A 14,688-nucleotide genomic window follows, 5' to 3' on the forward strand; every position below is an offset into this window, starting at 1 on the left:
AGTGCATCTAACAAGTGCATGGACCCGTTTTCTGCGAAAGCGAATATAATTAAACTTTGTTACAAGTGTGATCATATTAAAGCGCAGGATGAAATAAAAATTATAGATTTCACGTGCCTAATTTTAAAAATATTTATATAATAATTTAATATCAAATAAAGAAACTATTTCATTAAAAGTCATCTATCGTCAAATTCATCGGTTATTAACCCCTTGACATACAATGACGAGTCAAACTCGTCAAAGTCTACAGTGGCACATGAAATGAATGACAAGTCTAATTCGTTATTGTATGTCAAAGGATTAACATTATGTATCAATCTGATTAATAAAAATCAAAATTTCAAAATAAAATGTACTCTTTCTCAGCTTCCACGTAACTGTTCAGTTGAGCTAAATTAAATGGTATTTTTCAGTCGCATTAAGTTCCGTTTTATTTGTATGTCAAGGGGTTAATATTATTACAAATTAGTAGTATTACAACGACAGTCTTTCGAAAATTCAATCAGTCCAATTTTCAACGTACTTATATAATAATTTATTACCATATAAGAGAACATCTTTGATCGTAAAATTCATCGTTCGTTAATCTTCTATTCACGATCTTTAGGAAGGTTTCGTATTTTGATTCAAAAGTCAATCGATGTCTATAGCAGAGTAAACGTTTTAACTTCATTGAATCTTTGCCTGCCAAAACACCCATTCGACATAAATAGCTCTCGTGAACTCGAGGAGTGTCTCGGATATGCTAAAATATGTTTTTATATGGTAGATGGTCTCTCCTCAAGGAGGGACCACCTATGAATATTCCTGGTGATGAAAATTTCACAAGTGTTTCTCGTGGGAATGGTGCTAGTCGTTTCGTCCTTAACGACAGTCGACTTATCGCAAATTATCGACGTTAAGTACATACAATCGCACGTGCTACCTTACCGTTTGCCAAAACTTACAAGGAAGAATTCAATAACAATCACGTGTGTGAGGACTTCGTGGAAACAATATTTTCTTTCGAAAACAAAATTCGCGCGATATTTAAATTATTTGATTTTTCATTGATATATTTCTGCTTCCTTTTTTTTTTTTGCTTTATTTGCTATCTTACTAAATGTAAGAGATAAGAATCACATTCTCTCTATTTTAAAAAGATTTAGAAATATAAAGTTTAATTTAATTGTAGTTTATAATTAGAGTATGAAGAAACACATTTTTAAAACAAGATTTTATTTCAATAGCTTTAATAATGATACTTACATATTTAAATTGCATTAAGAAAAGATACAGGCATGACACTTTCCTATAATATTAAACATTTTTAAATTCATTTTTTCCTTCTTATCTTGGAAATAGGACACGATAACAAGTTTTTACAGCAGCGAATTCATTTTCAACGTTGCAAAATACCTACGAAACGCAATTAGTTCCGCTTCATGTGTAGTAGCAAACAAGCATATTTTTTCTGAATGACGTTGGAATATAATACAAGTTTACAAAAACTAGTAGAAAAACATAGCGAAAAGAAATGGGTGTAGGAAGGACGAATAAACAAATAAACGAATAAATGTACGAAAGAATTAGTGAATGAACACGGTCAATCATTTTAGCCGGTACACAATGGTTTTTTCTTTACTATAAGAAAAAAAAAAAAAAAAAAAAGTTCCATGTCAAGACATAATCACAATTACGTCTGATCCATCCTGCCTATTGTTTGAATCCATTGAAATTGGATTCGTCGACCTAGTCTAGACTCAACTACAGTCGATTTCAAGGACGATCAAACGCAATCGTGGTTATCATAAACAGCAAAATGGCACGCGCGAATTCGCACGTACACATAAGCAATAAACAACTAGGTACGTAAATTAATCATTCGACTTGCAAAACTCTCAAGAGAATATTTTTACAAAAATTAAATACGTTTTAAAATTATTTTATATTTTTATTCTAAAAGTATCTATAAAATAAAGATAAATTTTATTTAAAAAAATACAAAAATAAGAATTGATATTACACATATACGTAAGCTCGGATGCATTTGTTAAACAAAGATTTCTTTCTAATCATACGAAATATACATATATATTGTACACATACATATACGCACACATAGAAATAGGAAAATAAACTCAAATTGATCGTTGTCAGAAAAGATGAAAAAAGTTCGAAAAGAAAATCAATGGAGCCTTGACACAAATAGATAAAGCCTAGTGTTCGATTCTTGCCATATCCAGTTCCTTAGAATGTTAAAACAATATAAAAGAAAGCAAGAAAGAAAACGAGAGAAAGAAAGAGAGAGAGGGGGAGAGAGAGAATAATAAAAAAAAAAGCTTGCATACATTTCAATGAAGATATCGATCGGTAGATAAATTATTTGCCGGTTTATTCGCGCGTAATTTATCATTCGGTTATGAGCCCATGATCATCATCGATACATGACACATTTTAATCTGGTCATCAATCTTTTAATTTAACAATAATAAATGTCTCTCGTTGAATACTCCATCTTCAGCTAGATAAAGAGATCTTTTATTATTATTAATATGTCTACAATTTAGCCATCCATAAAAACTCTTTTAAAATACAAGAAATTAAGAAGTGTATATGTAAAAACATTGCAAAAAATTCTTTGAAATCCTTTGCTGAGTGCGACTCGATATTTATATAAGATGATTTTTGTAAATTATCCATAAAAATTTTCTCTAACATATTTTTGCATGTTAGAAAAATTATTAATTAATTAAAAAAATGAAAATATAAAAACATAATAAAATTCCTTGAAATTTTATGTCAAGTATAACTAGACATCAATACAATTTAATATTTTGTAATTGGATAAAAGCCATATGTATAAATAAATAGAACGATTCATTCGTTTCCTTGTAAATCGACTATGACTGTTCAGCAATCAGTCGGTATTTATTAGAAAATACTCGTTAAATATCAGCTTCTGTAATAAGCAATAATTGCAAATAATTGCTTCACCCATCCTAATTCTTCTGTTTCTATTGTTCTTTCACGAACGTTATGGATAAAACTTAAATAGACATATAGATGATAATTGACTTAAGTTATTACGTCAAACAGTTTTTATGAAAAGAAAAGAAAAGATGTTTTATTCAGTTCAATAGAATATCCTATATATTTCTGTAACTTTTTACTGTATCAGTAAATTAGTTCGTATCAGTAAAGTCAAATAGGAAGAGAATTAAGATCAAGATAAAGTTTTAATTCGAGAATGCGATACGAATATATGTATCCTCTTGTTGCACACAGCAACAAGACCTTTCTTGGCGATCTAGACTGCCCTGGTTCTATTCTCGTGCCGGCTGACACAGGGTAAACACTCGCGGACCAACGACCCTATTGCAATATGGCGAGGTCAAGGTTTACCCAGGCATTCCTAAGTTTCTTTTATCTGCCTCGAATTATCTTCGAACTATCCTAGCAAAGAAATTATCATTTAATCTTATATAAACACATCTTCAAAGTCACGCATTTATGTTTCTATATTTTTTTAATTTTATCTCATTTTATCGACGACAAATGAATTGTTGTCTTAATTTTTACTTCATTTAATATTTTAAGTTGAAGTTTAGTTGGTATAGTATAACTATACTAATTACATATTACATATTACATATTACATATTACATATTACATATTATATGATTTTGAATGAAATATTCAAGAAAAATGTTAATTAGTATATATATACAATATACAATATTTATAAAATATAATAAAATAATAGATACGACAAAGAATTCGGCTACAGAGTGTTACGATTAATGATGAGATCTGAAATACTTATTCGAATAAAGACAAATAACAACTTCAAATGTTTCGAAGTTTTTTCAAAGCTTAAAGTTATTAACATAAGTGTCGAAATCTTGATGAAGTCAACAATCTAATAAATCTAAAATCTTTCATCGATTTCGTTCTTCGAATTACAATAGATTGTGAGATTTGAGGCACCATTTCCGAATCATTCCGAATCTGATTCGAAACTTGCAAGTCTTCAAAGTCTTGATAAATTTCGATTCTTTTATCACTTTCGTTGTACTAGAGAAGAAATTCTTTCTATGCCCAATATATCAAATCTTACACCGCTACTTTGTTATTATGTATTTGTTCAGTAACAAGATATTTATATTTAAAATATATGTTTTAATGTATTTAGTTTGATACTGATTAGTGGTTTTACTTTTCCAAATACTCATTATCAGGAAATCCGGATTTGGGTATATGACTTCGAATCTTTTATCATAATGATTTCTTTTTATATATAAATTTCATTGTTAAAATGAAACATCTTAAAGTTAAAAATAAAACAACCGTGAATTTTAAAAATGATCTTATTACTTATTTAACTTTAAATATAATTACTACACTCTATACTCCATATATATCATATTACGTCAGATTAACTTTAAATACGATTTCACTATTGAATAAGTAGTACATATATAGACACTAAACTTATTTTTTCCACTTTCATATTCATAATTCATAAATTATTTAAAATCACAAACATTCATAATATGTATTGCATGTTATAAAAGTGAATAATGTAAACAAATGTATTTCTATTAATTGGAATTCTCCAGATTTTCTTATATTTCATGTTGATGATACTGCTTGAACAGAAGTAAACAAAAAGCTTGTAAAATATTGATTATTCGTCAGGTTTTCGAAATCTATCGAAATTTTGAAAACTTTGAAACATATGAATTGATGACCAAAACTTTCAAGAGTATAAGCTTGGAATCGGGCTCAAATTTATGATACAAATTCGAAGCGATTCGAAATGAGTCCATTACCAAAACAACAAAAGTGATAAAAGAATCTACATTTATCAAGACTGCGCACATTTCGAATTAACATTGCAGTGATTCGAATTTATCACGAAAATAAACAAAACATCCGAAACGATTCGAAGTATTTCAAATCTTATCTCTAATTAAAAATCTCGATGTTTTCTTCGACTGATTGATGAAAAACAATAAATATAAATATAATTGTTCGTTTTTTTATTTTACATTCGTAATTTTACATTCAAAAACTTGAAACATACATATTTTGAATGAAATATTCAAGAAAAATGTTAATTAGTTTTTCTAGCTCTCGAAAGTATTTTAAAAAATATACAGTAAAACAGTTTATGCAACATTTTATCTTTATAAATTTTTCTCAATTCTAAAAAAAAAAGGAAAAAAAAATTTGATATAATTTATTAGCAAATAAATATAAATACACTTCATTAGCAAACAGATATAAATAAATATTATAATTAATATTGTGATAAAAAAAATGAAATAAAACTTTACAAAGTGTATAGTTATATCTGACTTCAAAATTATATGCCATTAAGAACAATTCATAAGTACTTAATATAAGCACGATATAAAATCTGATATATATATATATATATATATATATATATATATAAATAATATAATATAATATATAATGAAAATAAGAAAATAAACGATCCTTTTATAGCCTTGGATAAAATTATCGTAATTCATATACATAAATGCAGAATTACAACAATCATTTGAGGATGAATCATTCTCGGCGATTAACGAATAACATTCCAGTTGATTCGTTGCATAGCTATTTACAAGAAAAGAGAGAGATGAATATGTCATTGTAATATAAAAATGAAACGACGAACTCCTATATCTGAAATGATTATGATTAAAACGATTGTGTTTAAATTTCTACGGATTGGCATTCGTACTATCGACTTATTTTTATCATTTTTTATTTATTATTAGTTTTTACAAAACCAAAACTAATAAAAAGTAAAGTAGTTATTAAAAAGTTAAATTAAAAATACAAAATACACAAAAACAATTTTTGTTTCTTTAATTTAAAAATATAAATAAAAAAAATTATATATATAGTTAATACTTTTGTAGGAAATATGATTTTAATAATTCTAAAACAATAAATCTGAAATTCATCATTTTTATGAGTTTTATAAGTTCCTAATATTATTAATATATTATCTCGTATGAAAAATTTATTTGACAATTCTTTAGTAACAGTTTTTTTATGACAATGAGAAGCGATTTATTTTCTAAAAGTATAAATGGATATTTCTATATCAGTCCTTATGAAATTTCTTAAGGTGTTACATTATAATTATTTGATTTAAAGTTATCTATTTTCAATTTCTTTTCTTCAAAATGAATATAACATATTTTACTGTAAAAAGTTTAAATTATAATTTATCAAACATACTAAGTGATTGTAAAAGTGAAAAAGAATGAATATTCGAATAAACCAAATTAAAGATTGTCTTTTTTCAAGATTTCTTTCTTACTTTTATAGATATTGAGATATACTTATATACTTATTTTTAGTTTGCAAAAAAATGAAAGAAAGAGTGAAATTTATTATGTAATTCTATGAAGTAGCTTTATACAAAGAGATCTATTTTATTAATTATCATAGAATCAAATATTAAAAGTGTTTTATGTCTGAAAATTTATTTAAAAAATATTAAAGGAAGATGAAATTATTCTTTTTTTACATACATTAGCATAATATTAAACCATAGAATCCCGTTACATAGAGTAGAATAGAATTAATACTTCAGCAATTGGGGATATATTAACCCTTTGCACTCGGGGCCGTTTTCGTGCGGACGAATCAGCAACTCGAGATGTTTTGTAGTGCTTTTGGTGAATTTCTTACCTTTAACTTAAAATGATTACACACACAAATTATCCTATAAAACTTTTATATTTTAACATTTTATGTATCTTTAAATGTTTATGAAGATAATTTCTTAAACATTAGTCTTTTTAATTTTGCTTTGTATGATATTTTATATAACAATTGCCGAGATGGATGCCCGGTTTTTCGGGATAAGTATCACAATAGTATATTGTTTGATGTCTTTTGCCGGATTTATTTCTTTGAGAGCAGATTTTACAATTCTTTTTAACTCCTGTTAGAATGTTATGCAACTTTCCATTCAGGCGGATCTTTTCGGAATCGAAGGTTGAAGTTAAAGTTCGATCACGTATTTGGTGAAAATCTCCAGTCAGTTGATGAATTAAGGTTTTTACATACCGTAAGTGATTAAGCGACTGTTATCTTCTTTGCTGTTCAATGATTTTATAAAGAATATATGAATTTATTACACAAATTTCCAGACCCCAAAAGAACAGTTTACGCCATCATTTCAAGAATTTTCCTAAGAGTACGTTGAGGCATACTGATCTGCACGATTGACACCGCCCATATGTTTTATATAATTTATTACAACATTAGGCTTTTTGACGGTAATTTCAATACCACTTCGTAAAATTCTTTTTACTGTACTCATTATTCCAATTGGTCAAGCACGTGACGACCCTCTTGGTCCTTCCATGCTAAAACTAAGGTATTTCTTTTGCGCTATGCTACTGTCGATTTCTTGTGGAATTTTGTTTTTTTTTTTGATTTGGCAAATGCTTCCTATTCGTTAAGATTGTTCCTGTCAAATGGCATTTCAGTTTAAATAATTGTTCAACCAAGATAAAGCTAGTGTAATGCTGATCAGTGAACATATGGTGAGCGAGAGTCACCTCTCGAGTTGCGGCATTAAATCATGTGGTGAGTGAGAGTCACCTCTCGAGTGCAAAGTGTTAAAATAATTTTATACGTTGCTTCATACGTTGTTTCACACGAATGAGAATAATTTGTTTTCGGTTTGTCGAATGTATATGATGTATGATGAATAATGCTTCATTGTAAATTCACACGACATGCGTTTCGACCGTATCAGTAATTTTACCGAATTGGTGTCAACCGATTGTTATGTTCACAAGGTTCCATTTTTTATTGTAAGTCCACTCTCTCCTTACAACTTCCTTATATTTGCTCGAACAATTAAACATCGACTGGCCAGGATTAATGTTATATGATAAAACAAATGAATAGTTTGAATCCGTTATTACGATATATGCTCCATTGGTAGGCAATCTATTCGTTGTTTACAGAAATCAACATATGCACTTTCTACCGACAAAACCGTGTAAAAAATTGCTGAATCAATGATTTCATTATATACTCAGTGTTATCCAAATATGTACATATAAAACATATACGCCACTATAGAAAATGGTAAAATAACTGATCAGAAAAGAAAACAGATTCGGCATCGTGGAACGAGCTCTTACATGTCACGTCTATATCGATGCAACATAGAAATGATGTTTGCTCGAGAGTTAAACGATAAATCACGACAAATAGAAAATAAGAAGAAGAGAATCAAGTAATTTTAATCTTTCAAAATGTTTATTCTATTCGTCAAGTTAATTTCTTTTTCCGCTTATTGAACCAGAATCATTCTTGATATAAAAATTTCGAAAATCTTTCGACATAGTAAAAGATAGATAGTAAAAGATATAAAAGTTTCTTGGCTCATAAAACATTCGATTAGCAGTGATAAAAACGTTTCCTTTCGAGAATCTTTCCCAAGAGAACCGAATAAGATGGGCTAGTGGAATGTATCAAACGAATGAAAACGATGTCGAGAAGGAGAGAGGGAATAAATAAATCCAAGAAACTTTTCATGGACGTTAAGTTCCATAAATAACGCCGAAAGATTCTTCTGAAGTTCTTCGAGCAACAACGCAGACAAGTCTATCTCTATATGTGAAAAATAAATTTCCTTTATATCTAACATCAAGAGAAAGGGAGAGAGAGTCGTGATCTTTTTAAAATTACTACTACACTTGAATGAAAACTATTACGAAAAGCAATATTTTCTAATAGAAACACGTGAAAGTATCTTGAAGATTAAAAAAGTAATGGACATCTATCAAAGAAGAAATATTTTTCAAATTTACGAAGCAATTCGAATTAAAACGAAACTTTCCAATGGAACAAAAAACGTGAGGCAAAAAGCATGAACCCTATACTTATGTTTTACTGACATTCCCATGACGTTTCCATATACAAGAAGGTATGTAGGTTGACCGTTACATAACGAAGGGATTCCATTGAAATTTTAACACTAGAAATTCTCGTAATTGTGAAAAAAGTATAACTAAACGTGCTTTTCAACTCGTGCGTGTCTAAATGTATAACAAAGAACTTGATAAAGTTCATATGGAAAATTACAGTCCTGCCATTGGAAAATCTCTCTCTCCCTCCCTCTCTCTCTCTCTCTCTCTCTCTCTCTCTCTCTCTCTCTCTCTCTCTCTCTCTCTCTCTCTCTCTCTTTCTCTTTATTGCTTTCTGGCTGTCATGAGAAATAGCGATCGATATCGAACATCGTCACAAATAGCTCGAAGTTGTTCATCCTCCCTCTTTTTGCCACTTGCCAGATACCTCCGCAAATACCAATACGCTGCGATCACTCACTAAACTGTATGTCAGAGAGAAAGAAAGAGAAGGAGTATGAGCGAGAAAGTTCATTATTCCTCGACAACATTAATTCTACGATATCTCAATGAACTAAAGATCTTTTCTTCATTTCTTTACGATGCCAGAAAGGCTAAATAATTTCTTAAATATTTCATCGATTCACTGTATCGATTTCAGCATCAAATTTATGATTGCTACGGGATATATAACCTTGATATTCGCAGTAAACTTAAAATATGAACTTTGATAAATCGGAAAAAAGAACTACGAACTCAAATTTAACGAATCGAATTTAAATTTCTAACGGAAACATTTGTTCATTAACGAGAATTAAACTTAAAACCACCGAAGTTCTTTTCGAATTCGAAAAACGTGCTCTTTTTTTCTTCGAGCTTATCGAAGAAGAAATCCTTAAAATAAAAATAAAAGTATACAATAAAGTTGAAAATCTAAAGGAGATTCTTTCCTCGAGATTATAAGAGAAAACTATGAAGAAGATTGAAACGACTTCATCGGCGAGTTTAAAAAGCTACACCAACAGATAACAGGCCCAGATATCGTAGAGTAACGTATGTATATAGCACGGATGAAAAAAAGCTTTTCCTTTTTTTCGAGGCCCTTGCTTGTTACTCAGTAAAGGCCTTTTTCTGGCTATACAGAATCGTGAAATGAGAGGATGAATTATCCATGAGACACATTTCCTAGAGTTCAAACCTCTTCTTATGAGTCTTTCTCGTTCAATAACCCTATCCGAAGAATCCATCTCAACGTGAAAACATTCATAACGAAAGAAAAAAGGAAGATAGAATGAAAGAAAGAAAGAAAAAAAAAAATAAGGAAAGAAAATGTTATTCTCACTTAAAGAAATATTCTCAATTCAGAGTCAGTCGACTCAACATTTGAATTTCGCGCCTTACAATGGCTTACTGAGTAAGGCTAGATCGCAGGGAAATTTAAATTATGTAGTGTATTCTCTCGGTAGAAAATATGAAAGATTCAAAATTTTTCCAATGAATATCACCTACGATTTCTTCTTCTTCCTTTTCTATTATTGCCTACTATTACTACGACTAGTAAAGATTATTGTTTAAAGATAAGAATCAACGGATAATCTCGATACACTAACTCTTCGTCAGACAGAACGAAGGTAATTACGTAAATGTGTAACGAAACACGCCAATGCACATTTTAAGAAAGAAAATACGATATGTCTCATTTATTTCTCCTTGCACCTTTCTCCAGGGAAATTATTCGACGGAATTTAAGAAAATTCTCTTTTTTTTCCTTCCTTCTTTCTTTCTTTCTTATAGTTATTTCTTGTTGCTTCTTCGTTGAAAGGAAAAGAAAATATTAAATATCAACGATCGTATTTTTGTAACATTTCTATCAATTACTCTATCGAGTTACCGAAATGTTCAAAGATAAAAGAAACATCTGTTGTTTCAATGATCATACTGTTAGTATCAAACGATATCTTGTTTAAATAATGACGAAAGGCAAAGACAATAAAAATCGAGAAAGAATATTTTTTTCAAAAGCAACGTATTGAAATCAATATCGAATTTACTTTCGTAATGACATTAGTAGTAAAACCACGACGCATTAAACTTACAATTCCATAGAGAAAAGAATCTAGTATTCCGTCTAGTTTTCATTCATTCTCTCCACGAGTTTCTTCCGTAAAACGATAAAACGATTTCGGACTATTGTCTCGCTAAATAAAGGGCTTGAAAAATGAATAGGTTCAAGCAGTTGAATCAAACGATGGAGATAAACTGAACGGGGAAAAATACAGATAGTTTTTATAATAACATGATCCTACACCGTTTTTTTGAATGCATGAAAGTAACAAAAAATATGTTGAATCAAATTACGTATTTATTATTCGACATAGATGTATTTATTCGGATACTTTAAAACTGAATAATTTTTTTATATCGAACGAAGTTCACAATTTTAAATAAATATTTAAAGAATTAGTATGTTACATTATGAAGAAACAAAATTATCATTTAAAAAATTTTTTTATAATGAATGAATAAATATATTTATCTATGCAGCTCTGATAAAATGTGTGTGTGTGTGTGTGTGTGTGTATGATAAATATTACAAGATATAATAATAATCTTATAAATATTATTAAGATAATAATAATAATATGAATAACATAAATCTTTCAAAAAAAAATTTGATAAGACATTTTGCATTTGTTATCACTGCTGTAAGAACATAAGGCATATACTAATTTCTTTATATTTATTTAAAAACGTAATTCCTTATACAGTGTACATATAAGAGGAATTCAATTTCGAATAGAATACAGAATCATAATAAATTCTGATCGAAACATTATCAAGTACGAATTTCTAACTAAAAATTCAAATCTCGATTGATAGGTGAACAATGAATTTATTAATAAAAAATAGATGAGTTTGGTTCCACGTACAAAATTTGTGCACCCGTACGCACGCTTGCGTGTGTTATCCATACCCGTTGAGAGCGAGCACTCGCCGCTGACAAGCTGGCGGTTCTCCATTCAATGAATGATTTCCGTGCGGCGTTGCCACATTAGGTCTGTACATTCTGCGCCCGTTACCCGCTTCGACGACTATCAGTCACACTGACAGTTTATCGTTTCCTCCACTATCCTATTAAATATTGCACAATTACATTTTCTAGGCCGAACGGTGATATTTATCGTACCTACACGATTGGAGTACCAAAAGACTCTCGTGCTTCATAAACGCGTCATCGCTTCCCGGAATCACCGATGAAGCTTAATTGCTAACAGGAAAAAGAGATTGTCTCGACTGATTTTTATATTCATTCCATTTGCTTCGTACGATGTTGATTACATTTGCTTTTATTCATTAGCAAACGTGTTATTCGAATTTCTTATCAAGAAATACGAAGAGAAATAAGAAGAATCATAAGAATTTGTCTCCTGTTGATAAACAATTGACTAATAATGACAAAATTTGTTATCGAGAAATACGAAAAGAAGTGAAAAGGATCATATCATAGATTTTTGCCCTTATAGATAAACGATTAGCTAAGAATTTGAAAACAATTTATATTATATCAAAGATCTAATCGAGAAATACGAAGAGGAAAAAGATGATCACCAGAGATTTACAAATTAACGTGTTGTTTCACGCATAGACAAGTAATTAATTAAGAATTTGAAAATTGTCTATATTATGTCTAGAGATATAATCAAGGAGCACGAATTGAAGTAAGAAGTATCATTGGAAATTTTGAAATTAAGAGTATTATTTTCTTTGTAGATATCGGCCATGTTTTCTTTTATTCATTGACAAATATTTCATTAAGAACTTGAAAATTTTCGATTTTTTGTTAAAAGATTTAATCGAGAAATACTAAAAGAAGTAAAAAAGATAAATTACAAATTTTGAAATTCAACCTATTTCTTTCGCCGAGAAATCTAATCGAGAAATGCAAAGAGAAGTAAAAAAAAGTATCATTGCATAGGTCAGAAGTCATAAAATGACGTCACAACTACTCAATCTCGAAGGAAACATTGCCGAAAAGTGCATTTGTCGAGGTCGTCTCAAGAACGGTATGCCGTCGTGGTCATGTTATCATCGTAGCCGTAGTTGTCATCGACGTTGAGAAGATACGAGAGAAGGTCGATTATGTGTCGCGTGGAGCGCGCACAGACCAATCATCGATCATCAGCTTTGGAAGCGCACGTGACTCAGTTGGCAACGTTGCAAAGGCGTTGTCGCGATATTCCGCTTGTAGTTGTCCGTCAGGAGTTTACAGAGATCCGCCTTGAGGAAAGGTTCCCTTCTGAGGTCGAGAAGAAAACAGAACGAGAGAGCAGGAGGAGGAAAAGGAGGACGAAAGGGAAGCACTCATAGAAAAAAGAAAAAGAGAAAAAGGAGAGGCAACGCGAGTAGAAGGTATACGTTCTGCTCTCCTCGGCCCGGAAAGATGAGACAACTATTCGTTTGGATCTGGAACAGCTTTTCCTAACTGCATAACAACCGTTTACTTCTTTTTTCCTACAAAATGTCAGTAATTTACCGTGGAACGAAGCATTTCCTTAGAAAGTCGATAAATAAGAAGAAAAAGAAGAAAAGAAAAAATAAAACGATGGGGTGTCTCGTTTTCTTGGCACGGTCAATCGGATGAGTCTTTATCGTTGTCTCTTGAAATTCTTAGGATATTCTTCGGTACTCACCAATGACGGTATTCGCTGCAACTTCCTTGGCCGCGGCTGCCGCTGCAGCGGCAGGCCCGTGAGCCAGAAAATCACTTAGGGACAAAGAGGACGCGATGATTTGTCGTTTCTCTTCGAAGTTTAAATAATCGAGGCTATTGCTCCGTTGCGGTGCAGTGGCGATGGTGACTGTCTTAGTAGCATAGTACTGTTGTTTATGTTGTTGCTGTTGTTGCTGATGATGATGGTGATGATGATGTTGCTGTTGTTGCTGGGCTTGCTGTTGAAGATTGCTTTCGTGCAAAGGAACGAGATTATTGTTACTTCTCTCGTTATTCGCCTCGCTACTGATGGTGGTAGTGGTGGCCGAAGCTGGCACCAAATAAACTCCGCTGACCCTGACCGACATTTTCCTCCCCGATCGTTCCTTTGAATGTTGTCCTACACGATTCTTCCTCCTCCAAGGCCTGAAGATCGCGACAAGAGCCGGCAACGGAGCTACCGGATGGGTCCTCTCAATGGCACAAGGAACATCCTGACGCACGGCTGCTCGAGTGGTCGGCTCGCGTCGCGCCTTGCTGCTATGATGCGGCTCCACGGCTCGACGATTCCAACTATCCGACACCAAAAAAAAATCTTCCTTCCTCGCTTCTCCCCTTCCCCCTTTTTCTCTTCTTCCTCCTCCACCACCTTTGATACTCTTTTTTCCTATTCCTTTTTCCTCTTGATCGTTCACGGAGACTCTCGCGGATTTCCGCGATGGAAGTAGCTCCAGAATCAGATTTCTTCGAACTCCAACAGATCTCACTAAAAATGACCCCGTCGTCGTCGTTGTTTTTGATTAGAAACCCTGGGATGAGAAACCAACCACGTATCGATGATTATGATCTATTTTTTCATTTCTCACTTTTTACTACACACATCTATCTCTATTTCCCTTCTCCCTATTCAATATTCTTAGGAAAACAACACTTTTATGCAATAAGATAGAATCGAATGTTGTTAAAAAAAAAACGTAAGAAAATATTAACGACTTATATTTCCCTTTCAAGAAGGAATTCGAATGGATGAAAAACTGATGATTTCTTCCTTTTATTCTTTCTTTCTGTTGTTGTTGATATCTTCCTTCCCACTTT

At 31.2% G+C, this 14,688-nt stretch overlaps 1 protein-coding gene across 1 annotated transcript in view; it reads right to left on the reverse strand.

Annotated features, from left to right (window-relative positions):
• LOC124957993 (phosphatase and actin regulator 2-like) overlaps nt 1-13,987 on the reverse strand; it is a 119,364-nt gene extending 105,377 nt beyond the window's left edge. The window contains exon 1 of the mRNA XM_047515647.1: nt 13,574-13,987. Within this exon, the coding sequence (XP_047371603.1) occupies nt 13,574-13,961 (388 nt within the window). The 5' untranslated portion in view covers nt 13,962-13,987. The remainder of the gene's footprint in view (nt 1-13,573) is intronic.
• Nucleotides 13,988-14,688: the final 701 nt, after the last annotated feature.

The sequence above is a fragment of the Vespa velutina genome, chromosome 2 (assembly GCF_912470025.1).
Source record: "Vespa velutina chromosome 2, iVesVel2.1, whole genome shotgun sequence".
NCBI classification, from domain to species: domain Eukaryota; kingdom Metazoa; phylum Arthropoda; class Insecta; order Hymenoptera; family Vespidae; genus Vespa; species Vespa velutina.